The following is an 18,216-nucleotide window of genomic DNA, read 5'->3' as shown; positions in this document are numbered from 1 at the left end:
GGCGAGCTGGTGTTGGAGCGGGAAGTTAGCATCCCCGGCCAGGCCTGCGGGGATGTGGGCATCCGCCGGGAGGTTCCACGTTGAGCCGGCCGGGGAACTTCTGGCTTCTTCCACCATCTTCTTGGTCTTCTCCAGGTGGTGGTCGACGATAAATTGCAAATTCACTCTCGTACACGCTCTTTTATTGGAGCCTGAGAGTGGTGGGGCTGCAGTGCCGCTATGGTGGGAGAGCTGCGCAATCATCTGCGTTGTGGGTTTGATGCTTGTATCAGAGCGTCCGTTGCATCTGAGTTGCTATACCGTTTCGACCGCCGATATTAAATTAGGCATATATGTGATAAGAGCTTATCCATCTTAATTTAAAATTTCATAATTAAGAAAAAAAATAAAACAGAAATTCTTTATTAAATCAATTTTATTCACACACACCATGATTCAGAAGAGATGAAATAATTTGGAAACTGGTTCTAGAGCTTAAAATAAAGAAAAACATTCGTACAAATATATGTCCAAAAAACGCTTTGTTATAGAATTATGACTATCAAAAAATTTTGCACAGACTTCAGTTTTCCTGGTAAAATGAGCTCATACTGAAATTTTTAAGTGTTTTATATGAGGAAAACTTAATGGGTTTTTGATCTGAAAAATGTTTTTTCCTGTATAATGGTTTTTTACCCCAATCACGTGTAGATGTATTTGCAAAAATAAGGAGCAAAAGTGGTGGGAACCTGGGACCAACCCAGGTTGAGATGTACGGGCAGAGTACGGTTGTGTATATACGTAAAATCTTAGAATCTGAGGGGAGGATGATTGTTCGCAGGTTTCATCTGGTTGCACTACAGGGCGGACTCTCCTCGGGCTGAAATGAAGAGCTGAGACACTGTTGCTAAAAACGTCGTCTACGTACGCCGATCTCCTGAAATCTGTAAGGTTTGAAATCGAGGTGCCTGCCTCTGTAGAAATTTTATCCATACGAAAGTCCGATCCTGGAATGGAAATTAAGGTGATGGAGGATGGGGACAAGGCCGGTGAGTTTAAGCAGATCCTGACATCAACGCTGAAGGAGAACACAGTGCAAACTAGATCTAGGATGGTGGTCGTCTGGATGCGTGACCTGGAGTCTGACATCAATAAGCGGGATGTTCTACAAGAACTTAGTGAGGTGAATGGACACAATCTACCTGATAGTGTACAAATATCTTTGAGGGCAGGCTTTGGCGACAGTAAGATGGCTGGCTACATGCAAACTGCTGGCCTTAGTGGCTTGTTTCTAGGGGAAAGTGAGATTCGGCCTTGTGTCATGCAGGGGTCTCATTGACCTCCTCTAGAGATGTTTCAGATGTCTCGAGTCTGGGCATATGGCTAGAGCATGCAAAGGTATAGACAGGATAACAGCCTGTTTTAATTGTGGGGGTGAGGGCCACCGTGTTGTGGACTGCAAGCGTGCAACCAAATGTATGACCTGTGATGCGGAGGGGCATCAAACAGATAGTTTGGCATGCTCTAAAGGAGTCTACAAAGACAGTGCTGATCGGAGATGGGTGGTGATATAGCACTCATTTCTGAACCTTATTTGCCTAGGGAGCGTACCTGACCCTGAACCTTATTTGCATACGGGGAAGTACTCCGAGAGAGGGGCTACGTAAGGGAGCAGATTTGTGGTATCTATTATTATACCTGTTATATTTCACCCAATATTGATATTAGGAGATACAAGGAGACACTGATGGACCTTGCGAGGCACCTATCGATCTGTAGGCCGGCCCTATTAACTGGCGATTTTAACGCGTGGTCTACGACCTGGGGATCGGTGCGTACGGATCCCCGGGATAGGTTACTAATAGAGGTTATCACGGAAATTGATTTGATTTCCCTGAATGTTGGAACGGTTAATACGTTCAGAAAAGGGAATTATGGATCTCCAAATGACGTCTCATCTTCCACCTCGGCCCTTGCAGAGAAAATTACTGGCTGGAGCGTGTGGGAGGAGTACTCACAAGTGACCCACAGCCGATAGTTATATCCATGACAGCGGAGGTTGTAACACTGAACGGCAGTGTCAACCAAGGCTGAAGCATCCGGGATCTTGATCCGGGACACGTTACGGAGAATATAAATCTTGAGGTTGTAAACGAAGCGATTACTGCTGAGTATAAAGCTAAATGCCTGGTTGTCGAGTTACAGCGGGTATGCGATAAGACGCTTCCCCGTAGATGCAACAGAAGGGGCTGTCCACCGGTCTACTGGTGGACGGTGGATATTACACAGAAAAGGAAGGAAAGTATAACGAGTTGGCGACGCGTATATATCTGGACTCTGCTAGGGCTGTGTATATGGATTTGTGTAAGGCCAAGAAAAGGTAGTTAGCACGCATGATTAGTGGGATTAGTGATTCCAAAAGACGCTGTTGGAGGAAATTAATCGATGAGATTGAAGTGGATCCGTGGGGAAGACGTGTAAATCTTCCAGTCCATGTAAATATGTATTAGGGATTTTTCTGGACATATCCGGGGCATTTAACAACTTATGATGGTCCTCTGCCCTGTTTCAGATGCAGAAGCGTAAGTGTACACGAAATGAACTAGAAGTGCTCAGCTTATTTCAGCCATCGGACTGTTTCCCTGCGTGATGGCGGCTCGGAGGTTCGTAAGACCTTAACTAAAGGATGCTCTCAGGGCAGTGTTCTGAGTCCCCTTCTTTGGATCATAGAATTCGGCTCGATGTTGCGTGTAAGGTTGCCATGTGGTTCTCGTGTCGTCGTTTATGTTGACGACGCGCTGCTACTAATTAAAGGGGATTCGCGTAACGAGGTAGAATTCCGAGCTGTTCGTGCTTGTGAGACACTCCGACTGTGGAGTCTCCAACATAAGATGATTTTCAGCCAGAGAAAAACCACAATGATGTTGCTTAAGGGCCGATTGGCTGCTCCCCGACGAATCCGGGTTCGGATGGCTGATCTCCCTATTCGGTACGTTACGACTCAAAAATACCTGGGTGTTATCCTTGATGAGAATTTTCGGTTCAAGGAACATTTACAGTATGTAGCAAAAAATGTAGCCGCTGATGCCTTTTATGGAATCCGTAGAGTCATTCATCCAGATTGGGGGTTGAATTACCGTACCATGCGTATCCTTTACAAAGGTGTCAGCGAAGCTATTATGCTGTTTGCTGTGCCTGACTGGGCTCACCGCATGGCTTTTAGGTGTTGCGCGGAAATTTTGCTGCGGGCCCTTTTCTTGCTGGCTGTTATAGGCGGTTTCAGAACAGTCTCGCGGGAGGCAGTCTGTGTTATAGCCGGACTCAAACCAATAGATATCTTGGCTAATGAGCGTAAGGAATGCTACATTTCCAACGTAAATAACCTATTGACGTCAGAACGAAAGCATGAGATTGAAGACCGGAGCCTTGCGTCTTAGCAGGTCAGGTGGGATGAATCTCCTACAGGTCGCTACATACATGGTATATTCCCTATAGTGTTTAATTTAGGTGCAGTTAAATGGGTCTCCCCCAATCGGTATATCACATATTTTCTCTCCGGGCGAGTTTGGCTAGGTTTCGTTTGGTGGATTTGAGTCAATGCCCGGATTGCGGGACTAATGATACAGTGGACCATGTCCTCTACGTCTGTCCCCGATACGAGGTCGAACTTTCACGAGCTGTTAGGGAACTTGAGAGAATACATTCCTTTCTGAATCTCCGTACCGACTGGATGATCCGCGAGGAATGGTCTACAGTGGCTGGTTTTCTTCGCGCCCTTTAATGTGTAGGTCTGCAGATGTTTGATCGAGGTAGGATCCGGGGTGGCTAGGGTTCCGGCTTAGGCATTGGATTGATTGGAGGTAGGCATATTGGCATCGTGCCACGGTTATATTGGTATTGTTTGTGATTCGATTTGGGGTTCCCGCTGGTTGGTGGGGGGGGGGGGGGGTCGCTGCCGGGGTATGGCAGCTCGTGCGACCGGGGACGTGGGGCTTTTTTTCGCCGGTGGCGACCTGATCGTGACTTGGTAATTGCACTCGAGACACCATGATGGGACCGGGTGGGGGTGCGGGTTTGTTCCCAGCTCCTGCGCGAACCGGAATGAGGTTGCGTTCTCCTTGTTAGGTAATCTAAACTGGTCGACTTATTTGGGTGTAGCTCTGAATTTCTATGTTGCATAAAACACAGTTCTGATCGGTATGAGTGTAGCACTGTTTTAATTTTAAACTCGTTCATTTTCTGAGGCATTCATAGTCACGAACGGTTTTCAAATCTGTACTAGGGGTCCGCGGTTTCGATTAGTTAGTTTGAGAGAATTATGTTAGGTTGGATGTGAAGATGTCCGTTTGAGGCCTACGTGAAGGCGAAATTTAATATGTATTTCTGATGCAAATGTCTGCAGAGGCATTTACATCGATGGCATCCCGACTGAGGCTGGCTGATGAGTGTGAGATGTAATCATTTAGAGGGTCTCCGGTAAAGCCCCTCAGGGCTTGGAACAGAGGGGGTGGTGTGGTCACCGGTAAGTCACAAGGTGGGTGTCTTCCCCCTACAGGGTTGGGATGGGGGAGACCGTACCGCCTGCTAGTCAGGAACGGTCTCATACCCAGTGAGAATCATGAGCATATCCAAAGGAGGGCAAGGAGGAGCAACTGCCCCCCTTGAACCTCAAGATGGAAAAAATTAAAAATATATTTAAATAAATTTTTGAAAGATTTAAAAACAGCATTTTAAAAGAAACTAATTACAAAATAGAGATACACCAACTGTGAGAAGATGATGCTACACGCTGGTGCCATTTTACTTGTGGCAACATTGTTTTCTAGAAAGAGTTTTTATAGAAGAGTTTTTTTTCATCTCATTTGATGACACAATGGGAATACTCTGCAATTTTTTATGACTGTAAAGTCTGTTTTTTCATTCCAGCCAGCTGGCATCCACCTTATTATAATGACTGGATTTTAGACAAATTTTCAGTAAGTAGTCTACTGTGACATTTGGTACATGCTTTTATTTAACTTGCAATGTATACCATAAATTTATGTAAGTGTGACTCTTACTTTAAAAACATGTAACTTAAAATCTGTTAATCTTATTTTTTTGTTATCTTTCTATGCTTGCAAATGTTAAGTCTAGGGATTCTTATGGATCTTTCAACCTAAAATAGAATTTTGTATTAAGTTTATAATCTTTGTTAAGTTCTTCTAAACAATCAATACTTTTGATGAACAATTAAAAATATTTCAAAACATGGCCTAATTAATAATATTGCTTTTGGCAGTTGCTCGGTTTTTATATCAGTAAAATTGGCTCATTTCTAGTTTATCTTGAATTTATCACTAAACTATACTATCGGAAAACATTTAAACTACCTTGTTACAAATTTACGATTAATAAATTGATACAAATTTACGATACAAATTTACGATATGGAAATATCCATTTTGGGGTCCCTGAGTCCAAAAAAGTCGTTTTGAAAAAAATGTCTTATGGACTTTATGTTAATGATTCTTAAATAAGTTTTGAATGTTATAATGTTATATTTTTAATTAGGTCAACAATATAGTAATATACCATATAAAACTTAATTTTAACAAAAATGTCCTTCCTTGACAAACCAATACAACAAGATGTCATGTCCATGTCCACATCAATGAATGGTCAAATTAAATTTATTTTTTTGCAGTGAATTTAAAACAAAAAAAAATACCAGCAACAGCGATGTGGATGAGGACAAGAAAGTACAACCACCCACTGGTTCAAACGTTGCAATCACAGGGCCTTCTAATGTGGTTAAAATCAATGTGCAACACAGTAAAAATGAAATTAAAGACAATGGTTATCATGAAGATAATATTGGAAAATTTGTTAGCCTAGCAAGTACTATGCTGGTTGATACAAAAAAATATTACTTGGAAAATGAATGGGTACCTTCAAAGTACTAAAATTTTGTGCCAGATGTCAAACATCTCAAGGAGAATTCAACCAGCAGGGATTAGACTCCTACTCATCATGGCTAGCTTACTCAAAGCGACTCAAACGGGTTTTCTGTAAATATTGTGTTTTGTTTCAGCCGTCAGTCAAAACAAGCAGAGGTGGATAGGGTTCTTTTTCTATCAGACCTTTCCCTAAGTACAAGGATGTAAAGAATTATTGTAAAGCACATGTACAGTTCCAACAACATCAGAATGCAATGGAATCTACATAATCATTTATGGAGAGCATTCCAGTGGACACCCAACTTCACCAGTCTTTCATGAAAATTAATACAAAAAAGTATTGTCCTCAGTGTTTCCTGCTTCATATTTTCCGGCACATATGATTTACCTCTCAGAGGCAAAAATCTGGATGAAGACGTTCTTATCAACTTATGCAATTTATGCACTGAAGCAGGTGACTCACAACTAAAATACCATTTTGGGTGTGACTAAAATCGCATCATACTGATCACCTATCATCTAAAATGAAATATTAATCTATGTGGCACTACAATTAGCGAATACATAGTCACAAGGGTTAAAAAAGCACACGTTTACAGAATTTTGGTTGATATTATGTATTTGTGTGATATTTCTGGCAAAGAACAGCTGTCTATTGGACTACATCTCTTTGATGAAAAGGCTAATGAAATAGAAGAATCTTTAGGCATTGTGAAGCGTGAAGGACTTAAATCCATGAGTATTGTTAAAGCCAATTGAAGATTTTGTGACAAACTTAAACCTAGACTCTTATAAGTGTATGCGCTAGGCTTCAACAGATGTTCCATCATGTCTGAGAAATAAGGAGATATGCAGGCAATCTTGAGATAAATTTACAAAAAAGCCTTCACTTCCATTGCTCTTCTCACAAGCTTAACCTTGTCGTGAACGATTTAAACATTATTCTAGAAATTCAAAACTGCGTTGGAACTATTAAGAAGATAATCACATTTTTTCGTAAGTGGGTTTTTATGATGCAAGCTTATTGCTAGCATTACTAAATCATGTGAAATGAAGTGGTCTGAGAAGTACAAGATCATCCATGTTGTATGAATCACTTCATTGATATTGTTAATGCACTGGAGACCTTAGCTGAAGAGGGAAATGCAGCAACAAGAAAAAGTGCTTTTCAAATGCATGCAGCGGCGTACAGATCTTCATTTATTGGGTCAGTAGCATTAATTGCTAAGTAGTCTGCTTTTCTGGAACTTCTAGCAAATGCACTTCAGTTGAAGATGCTTGACATAGTCAAATCCAACCAACACAACATTCACACTATTCTTGACATACTACAAGTTTGTCGGGAAGATGTGGAGAATATCACAACTGCCATTTTAAAAGAAGTAGGCAACATTGCAATGCATTTGAATGTTGATAAAACTGCCACTTGCATTGCTGGCCAACAGAAGGTTTAGAAGCCATCATTCAACCAAAAATGCAACTGAATTTGGGAAGAATTCCTTCCTTGGGGATTCCATCATATTATCTTCAGAAGTCAGATATTCTGCAAACAAATCGCCTGCATTTTCATTGAAAATTTAATTTCCATCCGAGTGACATGAGAGGTGTTTCACTGCAATAATGAAGGGAAAGTACTTCATCTTGTGCAACTTTCTACAAGTTAGAAGGTAATGATGAATAAAAAGAATTGTGTTTCAAGATGAGGAATGATGTGCAGGAAGTCCCTGACATAACTGAGGTTTTAAAAAAGAGCGAATAGTGTTTGCAGACCATTATAAAGGCTTTGCTGATTTGCTTTCACAACCTTGCACAACAAGTAGGCTACTAAAGTGTTCATTTAGCTCTCTTCATCGAATTAAAACATGGCTAAGAATCTCCATTACTGGAAAACACGTTAAATGTGTTAGCTATGTTAAGCATTCACAGAGAGTGGATTTTCACTAACAAGTAGCAGGTAGTTGAAGCTGCAATCAGACAATTTGCATCTAATCCTAGTCAACCATTGTTACATGATTAGTTTTTTAAAATAAATATTTTATTCTTCCTTTTGTTATTCTGTATTATTGCATAGCGCCCCTCTCCTTGTGGACTATGCTAACAACATGAAAGAAGTTAAATTCTGAAAGCTACCCCGTTTTGAGCTGGATACACTCTGGTGGGAGCAGTAGATTGTTATATGTGAAAATATTCAACACATAACTACTCAGACACTTACACCAGAGAACACTAATTAATCGCCTGCATAAATCCGGAACAATACAGGGCGGATTGAAAACATTTCCACATGTGTATGCTGATATTAACAAACTGATGATGTCAATTTTAATTACTCGAATATCGGCGGTTATCGCTTTTTATAGATATTTAAATTATTTTTTGGAATACTATTTGATAAAGCACTTTTTTTTATTAATTTTATATAAAGTATAATATAATTTTCACTATGATTGATTATGAAACTATCATATGAGAAAGTACTACGATTAATTATACACTGGGAAGAACTATATACTTTCAGGCCGCTGTAAAAGAAATTACTCCTTAACCCTCCTACAATTGTAACCTGACGTTAAAAGTGAAAGAGCAGGGTATTGTTGCTCCCAGATATAAGTTGCTGTAAATTTATTAGACGCCTGTAATTACACTTAGAAAAGTAAAGAAGGGATAATTGTCTTTATTATAAATATTTTGCATTAAAATCACCTAATTTGTTTGATGAATTGTGATTTGATGAAGTAGATTTTAAAGGAAAATTAATATATTTATTATGTGTATTTAAATAATAGAGTATTTCATATATTTTGTGAAAAACTATAGGGTGGTATTTTACTATTTACATTTAAAATTACATATTATTCCAGAGTTATATGAATTAAAAATCTGTATAAGTGATATTTAAATATTTAAGAAAAAGGAAGACATTAATGGGTTATGCAGATGGCAATGAATAAATTCCAATGTTGATAACGGCATTGATCTATAGATGTCTCCAGTGCATGGTATCCATGGCAATCATGGTGGTTGGTTATTGTTGTGGGCGTATTTCTTATTCAGTTATGTAAAAGTAAACGGATATATTGTTGAATTAATTAATGCACGTAAGTAAGTCATTTTTTTTGTTATCGTTTTTGTAATGTGCAAATATCCGAAAATATTGTGTTTGTTCTGACTCTTTAGTGTTTACGCACTAGTGTCGTCGTAAAGTTTGTTGGCCTTGTTTTGGAAATATTTTTCGTTAAGTCTCATTTTCTAAGATTACTCTGAGATTATTTTGCATTATACGATTTGTTGACGTACTATTTAACTTTTACAATCCTGAGTTTTCTTCCGCAAAGTGGGGTTATTTATTCGTACATAAGATTCTTTGATTTGAAAATAAGGATTTAACCTACGTAATTAAATTTTTTAGATCACTACTGCTATCAAACGATGTCTACGCTTAAAATTATATCTGACCGTTTAAAGTCCGTTACAAGCATACAAAAAATTACAAAATCAATGAAAATGGTTTCTGTTGCAAAATATGCCAGGGCTGAACGTTTATTGAAATCTGTTAGACCATTTGGTTTAGGTGGTAAAATATTTTTCAGTAAAGCTGGTGTGGAACCGCCAGATGACGATGAAGTTTTAATATTTGCAGTCACATCCGATCGTGGTCTGTGTGGTTCTTGTCATGCAAATGTTGCCAAGTTTACTATAAGAAGTTTAACTGCCAGTACTAAAGATCACTTAAAAGTTGTTTGTGTGGGTGAAAAGGTTAAAGCAGTTCTACAGTATAAATTTCGAGAAAAAATCATTATGGTGTGCAAGGATATTGGAAAGAAACCACCTTCTTTTTTAGATGCATGCATGATAGGGTTAGGAATAAGAAACACAGGCTTTATGGATAAATGTTGGATAATTGTTTACAATAATTTTAAGTCTATGATCTCGTATGAAACTGCACAGTTATTCATTCCAAGTGCAGCATTGGTTATACGTGCACCAAACATGCAAGCGTTTGATGATGTTGATGAAGATGATGTGAATATGTATGTTCAGTTTTCAAAAGTAGCATTACTGTTTTATGCGATGGTTGAAAGTTCTTGTAGTGAACATTCTGCTCGTATGACTGCTATGGATACTGCAACTAATAATGCAGGTGAAATGATTGGTAAGTTACGGTTAACATTTAATAGAGGTCGTCAGGCAAGTATTACTAGAGAACTGATTGAAATTATATCAGGAGCTGCTGCATTAAAAGGTGAAGATTAATTTTATATGAACTTTGTTAATGCTGATGAATTGTTCTGTAAAATAAGTTAAATAAATACAAGATTTTCATATATAGTTTCTGATACAAATTTCTAATTTAGTATATTATTACAATAGTTTATTTTCATTAAGAAGATTTGTCAAACATCCATCATCTTAGTTTGAGAGCATCAAAATGAAACAAAAATTTATCTACTTTAGTTTTTAGCTTCTTGATTTATCATAAGATTATTAGGAACCCATTTATTAGAAGTATATATATATATATATATATATATATATATATATATATATATATATATATATATATATATATATATATATATATATATATATATAATCAAATTAAATTGCGTATTAAAATTTAAAAAAAGTAGTTTTTCTCAGTATGAAATTGAAACCAAGATTGCTTTAACAATACCACATCTAATATTGACTTAAGACCATATTGCACATGCCTAAGAAAACAATTACAACTCAAAAGTAGTGAATTTTTCAGGAGAGCAAAAGAGTCTTGATGTTTATAAATTTGGTCTAAGCCGCAGATTATGAAAATGATTCCATATCTATTTGACATAGTTAGAATTAATTTTGAATGAATTAACAAAAGTATTTGTCCAATGTATTTGCTACAAAGGGTAAATCTTCTCCCCCTTATTCCACATGTTACACATTTATGATGAAAATATTTTAAAAGTTTACTTACCACACTATTTATGTAATACTTTACTGTGTTATTGATAGTAACCAGAGTGAGTGTCTTAAGTGAAATAGTTACTGTAGTTATCACATGTTCATCACAAGGTCTTGTGATGAATAATGTAATAAAGGCTGGAACTTAAGATAAATTGTTAAAGGCAAGGCTGCTCACAATCTTAACAAGAGAAGGCTGGTTTTGTTTTTAAAAATATAACTACTAAAATTTGATTCTCAATAACTTGTTTAATTTGTATTTACTTTATTCTCACATTTTCATAAGTTGTTATAATTACTTGTTCTTTGAAGAATATATATATTATTCTAATATGTATTTGGCATATACTTTACTTGCTGCTGAAGCAGGTTTCCTAGAAAACGTTTTTTGAAAGCCACTACTCTTTATAATAACCAGTTGAACAAGGTTAATTTTTATAAAAATAACAATATTTTTATTCAACATTTTTTAATTCGAAAAATTTCAGAAAAAATCTATGAATATAAATCTTGTAATTAATAATTATCGTGCAGCATGATGCTTTATATAAATGTTTAATATGCTTTTGAAACAATAAAAACAAAAAATATGATCCTTTGTAGAAAGTATGAAAAATCCAAAAATTAATTCAATTAGAAAATGCAAACTACATAAAAAGGTAAACAAACAATAACATAAAATTCTAAAATTTCTTAGATGAATTATTAACATACAGAAATTATTGAAAATGAAATCAATAAAATGTAAAAGAAAATTTTTCTACTATGTAATACAAAATAATTTCAAAACTCCACAAGATTAAATTTAGTTAAATTCAAACAATAATAAAAAGGTAATCAAAAATTCTGAAATTAAAATAATTATAAAATGAGCTATAATATTTACGGATAAATCCCTTCTCAAGCGTTATAGCTGAGTTTTATAAACTTTACCAATGAATGTTGGCATCTGAAATTGTTTGCTTTTTCTGTGCGACTTATGTACTAAAGTAATTGTTTGAATATCAGTCAGCAAAAGAACTTTTATATGAAAACAATGACATTTGTTTTTCTCAAATGTTGGTACCTGAATATCATCAAACATCACTTTTTGTCCCTCAGAATTTACATAATTTTAACCAAACCTGTATATTGGTCAGGTACAAAAATTGGCCCTGTTCTTGGCGATCGTTTCACCTGAAACAAAGTGGAATAAAAAAATGTATAACAGAAATAATGATAATTATCCAAGTTAACAGTAAATTTTGATTGATCATGGTGATCATTTTTATAATTTAAAAACTTATTCAGTAGTATAACAGAAATTATTCAGCATTATAACAGAAATAATAATAATTATCCAAGTTAACAGTAAATTTTGATTGATCATGGTGATCATTTTTATAATTTAAAAACTTATCAGTAGTTGAATGGGTGGCATCGATGGTAAAATAAAATGCATGATTTAGATTTCTTTGATTATTTTTAGTGTATCTGTATTTTAGTTTGCAGATGTTTGTAAATAAATTCTCTTGATGTCAGATAAATTATACAGATTGAAAATACATTCTTTCATATTTATTTAATCTCTGCATTTTAGCTTTCATTTCTCTTAAATTCTTCAATAATTAAATTTTTTTGTTGGCATAATGTTCTTTGTTTTTCCAGCAGTTACATATTCTTCCCCATGGTTTCTTAAAAATTTTGCCTTCATTTTAATCCATTTGGATTCTTTGCAAAGACATTTGCAAGAATTTTTTTCTTCAGGCGGCTTTCATGTTCTCTTTTTCAAAATTTGTGGGTTTTTTTAATTTAAAATGACAGCAACTGCTTCATTTACTATAATATTATTTATCTTTAACTGATTAGCCTGAGATGTAGATATGTGTCAGCACATTGTATTCAATATTATCATCATCATTAGCAGATTCACTACTACCACTACCACTTGAGCGTAAGGAACATGATGATGATCTGGGTCTTTATTTTCATCACATGTTGAATATGAATTATTTTCAGGATCACTTTGACTTTGCAAGTCATTTTCAACTACCAGATCATTGATATTAGAAATACTTGTGAAATCTTCAATAGTGTTGTGGTTATTAATGTTATAAACATTAATATACTCTGCAATGTTGCTTGATATACAGAAATAATATTTATTTATTTCAGGAACTCATTTTCTACAATAAAAAATTTAACATTAGACATTTTTTGAATAAACAATATAATAATAATAATTTTTTTTGAGACGACTTAATATATATGTTCGTTTAATAATGTAAAACCTAAAAAATAATTATTGTGACATCTAATTGACAACAAAACATATACTGTTAATGTTCCAATAGTACACTATTAACCAGAATAATTTTAAAATGGCTGAATGATAACACCAAATAAACTGTTCATGTTTTGAATAATATCATATTAATCCAAAATAATACTAAATTAGCACAAAGTCTCTGGTCCAGAGACTTTGCGCTAAGTAGGTTAGAAGAGACGACACATGCGTGTTATACTGGCTAACAAATCAGCTGTTGTTAATGGTTTTTTCTGGTACAAAGAGCATTGTATCTAGCACATAATAATGAAATAATACAGAAATTAAATTTGTTGAGTTATTTCTTAGGTGTGCGATATTAACTGTGGATTTAATTTTATAATGTTAAGTATGGCAATTTTACTTAAAAGTACGTACACCAGATTCTACTTTTATCATGCAAGTGGACTTGCGTAATATACATATTTTTTATTAATATGCATTTCATAGATAACATTACATATATCTTGTGATAAATGTCATTAACCTAAGAAAATCTTGAGATAACATTTAAATAGCATTTTCATTTTGTGTCATTATTGCTGATTGGTGTGTTTACATTCTTGTTTATTAAATTTATTCTAAAATAAATAAAAATTATTTTTTTTATTATTTTAAACTATATTTCTACTTTTATATTTGTAGGCTTAGTATAAATGTATATATAATATAGCAGATTTATAACAATATTTGTATATAACTACTCCCAGTTCATTGATGTAAATGAGAAATTAATTACCTTGTATTATATATAAAAGTTATTTATATTTTCATACAGTATTAAATGATTATTGTAATATGGAATTAGTAATTTTTATACCTTTTATATACAATAGTGTACCTGAACCTGGCATTTTATGCAAATACTGATTTCAGAAATAAAGGCTGAAGATTTTATGTAATTATTAATTAATGTAATATAATATTAAATGGTATATTATTATATGTGTCAGTAAGCTTTACAATTTGTGGTTGAGCTAGGCATTCATATTCAACAACTGGACTGCATGTCGATTTTTAACTTTTTAACTGCGTTTTTTTCTCTTTTGTCTTCTCTCTTCCCCAATCTGGAACCATTCTTGGAGCATTACCTCTGACAGGGGATGTATGCAGCCATCAGATGCTGGTATGTGGAGTGCCCACGACCTCATTGCACAAAGACTTATGCGGGCCTCTAAATGCTCAGCTATGGGCCTGTCTGGCCCGGCACCCTCTGGTGTCAAATTTCCTGTTGAGCTTCCTCAGAGGCATGTAATTTATCATTCACTTTCTTAATGTAGTCGTCCTCTATTCTAGGGGTCCTGTCATCATAATTCTCTAAACGTCTTCTGAATTAAACGTGACCTCTATGCCCAAGACTTCCAGCACCTCTTGGCATTCATTCTCAAATCGTGTACAACTAAAATAAACATGTAAAGAGGTCTCCTCCTCACCACATGTGGGACGAAGGTTTAAGTGGTCCAAACAGAATCTGTACAAGTAAGCTCTATAGCCTCCATGCCTGCTAGGAACTGCATTAAAGAGTAACCCAGCAAGCCATGAGCCCTTTGGTATCAGCTTCTAATATCTCCAGTAATGCAGTGTGTCCATTGCCCTTTCATCCCCTCTTGCTTTGCCAGATTCCTATCAACTCCTCTTCTATATCAGCAGAAATTCTCCTCTTATTTGCAGGAGATAAAGGTCCCAATGTTGTTGTCTCTTCCTTTGCTCAATCAGCAGGTCTCTAGGTAAAAGACCAGCCAAGACCTCAACTGTCTCCTTAGGAACTGTACGATAAGTGCAGATTATCCATAGATAGCATCTCCTGTGTGAAGCCTCAAGTTGTCTTAAATATTTAATGTATTTAGTGATGCTCCCCCACAATTTGGCCCTGCACAACATTGTGGCATACACACCTCCCTCCAGCAGTCTCTTCTGCAACTGGGTCGGGCCACCACAGTTGGGCAGGAGACCGGCAACCAATGTCATTGCCTTCTCTGCTTTGGCAGCTGCCTTGACGTCCTGTGTTCCAAACCGTAGCCTTGTTTCGACCCAGACCCTGAATTTAGTAACAGGTCTGGTTTCGATCAGTTTTCCGTCAAAGGTGAGTCTCAGCTTCAGGCATCTCGTAGCAAAAGAAATTGCCAACATCTCTGTTTTATCAGGGACAAGTGTGAGGCCCACCCCGCCACCCACTCTTTGATGGCTTTATAAACATTGCATATCTTAACGATAGCCTCGTGAACTGTGCAAGCTTTTACAGCCAAAATGAGGTCATCTGTGTAACCCACTAGGGTCACCTTTGGCGGAAGGAAGATGCAGAATCTGTTGTAAGACAACACACAGAGAGTCAGTCCAAGGACCAACCCCTGCAGTACTCCTTTGTATAGATTACACTCAGTTATTATTCTATCTTCCAGGCAGCAAACAAGCCTACGCCCATTTACGTATGACTCGATCATCTGTTGGAGGTACAGTGGAATTATGCACTCCAATAGCGACCCCATTATTGCGATGTGAGAAATGCAGTTGAGTGCATTTCTAACGTCAAGGGTGATGAGCACGCACATCACCCTTCAGCTCCTACTCGCAGCTTTCACTGCAACCTGCTTGTACGATGTGGGTATTGGTGGGTCCCTCCCTGGTTTGAGGACTAACACCAGCTGCTGGCATCTCCACCTGTGGGGGAATATTCCCTCTTTAAAGCAAGCATTATATTCATCAAGGAATACATCCGGAGCGGCTTGGACCGCCACCCTTATCACTAAATTCGGCAACTAGTCTGGGCCTGGTGCCTTCTTCAGGGACATTAATAATGTTGCATCCAATCTGCATAGCAGGATGCCCTGGGTCTCTCCTCTTTTTCACCAATATGGTGTATGGACTGCTCCAAGGATCTGCATTTACCTCTGCAATTAGCTCATTTCATGCTTTCAGTTTCACCTCTTGAATGCATGATGCAAGGTCCTTCTTTGCCTTCTTGTATTGGGCCATACATATATCTCAGGGCCCTAGTCATTTTGCTTGACAGGCCATCTTGGCAATCTCTGACAACCACCAATAGATGGGAGTTCACCCCTTTCTAATATATCTCCTAGGAAATTTGCCGCAGGCCATCTCTAACAAGGCTACTAGTCTGGTGGTGACCTTTCTTCCGCTGAGCTAGGGGCACAAACTTCACTTAAGTCAAGCACTTCTATGAAGGCAGCATTCAGGTTTTAATGCTTAAATTTGAGCGTTTATTATTTATTAATAGGTTGTAAACTAAAAAGTGTAGTATCACATATTAAAATATTCCACCAAATTTAGTAGAAAGTATGCACAGTGGTGTTCTAAGAGTGCATTATATATGTTCAGTCTAATATAGTGAAAATTGTTTTTTTATGGAACACTTAAAAAAAAATGTATTTTTCTGTTTTGCTAGTTTTTTAGTAATAATTATTATGTACCCCTATCTTAATACATTTTATATGTTTCACATATCATGTTCTTTAAAATTTTTGTATTCAGTAGAAGATATAATATTTTGATAAAAAGCTTTTATATAAATAATTATTATAGTATATGTAAAATCTAAAGGTTTGAATCTCTTATAGTGATTTAGCTCAACTTGTAGTATAAGATCTGACTCACTGAATTGTAATTTAATTCAAAGCTTGAATCAAGATTTTCCTTTTCCATATGCTCTCTTCATCACTATTTTCACAAAACAAGTTTTCAGGAACCTTCGGAATCTTGAGTGAATTCCACTGTGTGTGGTACAGTTCTGAGTTGCAGTGGCCGATGAAGGAAGGATATAGTAGTGTATTTAAGATTTCCTAGAAATTCCAGACATTAGTTAAATAGAAATAACCTATTATGTGGTTCATGGCAAACCATAGAAATTCCAAATGACAAGGTCTTGTAGCTATCCTTTTTAATTTATCACGCAGTTACTATATGTTACATAAGGAGGCCGTATCCTATCCTAATCACTGATTTTACAGTGATTAAACAACTAAAAATTAAAAAAACACTTATAAATTAAGTTTTTTTAAAATTAAAGGTGTAATGTTTTTCTTATGTGATCTTTTAGTGAATTCACCCCATACAAGTAACAAAAACTCCAAATCATTAACACACTTAACTGTTCACTTGCTTAATACAGTTAACACACCGAATGAGATACCATTAAAAGCATAGGCTAAAAAAATCAACATGCTTTATGTTGTCTTGATTGTATGTGACATGATGAATTTGTTCATGTACACTTAGAGAGGTATATCATGTTTTTCTAATGACTTTGTTTTAAGTTTTAAAACAAGTTTTATGTTTCATGGTTTACAACCATTAAATAAAATTAAAAATATATACTGAGCACATAAATGTAAAATAAATATATGTGTCATATAATGTTAACAGTTTAAAATTTTTATTTGGAATTTCTAAAAAACATAGGGTGATGGAAAAATTCTGACTTAAGATTCGTTTTCAGCATTAAAAAATAGATTGGTTACGTGTATCACGTGTTAAAAATAAAAAATTGTCTTAAAATCATTGATTGGTAATTTATAATAAGTGTTCTTACAAATTGAAAAATCTTTTCAACACTTGCTTAACAGTAATTTTATTTCATGTTCCCAGAATAATTTAACTATAAAAAATTTAAGAATACTGTATGGAAAAATAATATACTGAGTAATTAAAATCCTTTCACTTTATCAAACTTGTTAAGCATAAACATAATAAATCCTTCCTAAATATAACTAATTTTTTTTTTTAATTTATATAATAGATATGCCTTAATTAGTTGATTGTTTAATAAAGAAACTAATGTAAATTTCTTTGGTAAGTTAGCCTTAAGCTTAAGTTACTCATGGATCTGTGGGCATGTTTTGTTTGTTATCTGCATATATTATTTCATCTAATTTCAATTTCTTATTGTTCTGTTGTATTGGTAAAGAGTGTTTTGTGTAGAAAACTTTGCATATTGTGGTCATTTTTTTGTATGCTTTTCAAGTTTTGCAAATTAATTTGTAAAATCTGATTCTGTTGTATGTAGTGCATGTATTAATTTTTAATTTTTGT

At 35.5% G+C, this 18,216-nt stretch overlaps 2 protein-coding genes across 5 annotated transcripts in view; both read left to right on the top strand.

The window, feature by feature from the left end:
* Positions 1-8,896: 8,896 nt before the first annotated feature.
* Positions 8,897-18,216, top strand: part of mbt (serine/threonine-protein kinase PAK mbt) — a 62,368-nt gene continuing 53,048 nt past the window's right edge. For 3 of the 4 annotated variants that reach the window (XM_075376965.1, XM_075376967.1, XM_075376966.1), the window contains exon 1: positions 8,897-9,016. The gene's annotated coding sequence lies outside the window, so the exon portion shown is untranslated. Of the gene's footprint in view, positions 9,021-18,216 lie in introns of all 4 variants that reach the window. The other variant, XM_075376968.1, reaches the window with a different exon arrangement.
* On the top strand, positions 9,061-10,223 carry LOC142331527 (ATP synthase subunit gamma, mitochondrial-like). The gene has a single exon (XM_075377505.1). It carries the CDS (start codon positions 9,348-9,350, stop codon positions 10,170-10,172), a length of 825 nt encoding a protein of 274 aa, XP_075233620.1. The 5' UTR covers positions 9,061-9,347; the 3' UTR covers positions 10,173-10,223.

This window comes from Lycorma delicatula, chromosome 10, assembly GCF_047948215.1.
Source record: "Lycorma delicatula isolate Av1 chromosome 10, ASM4794821v1, whole genome shotgun sequence".
NCBI lineage: Eukaryota > Metazoa > Arthropoda > Insecta > Hemiptera > Fulgoridae > Lycorma > Lycorma delicatula.
This window is presented reverse-complemented; position numbering and strand designations above follow the sequence as displayed.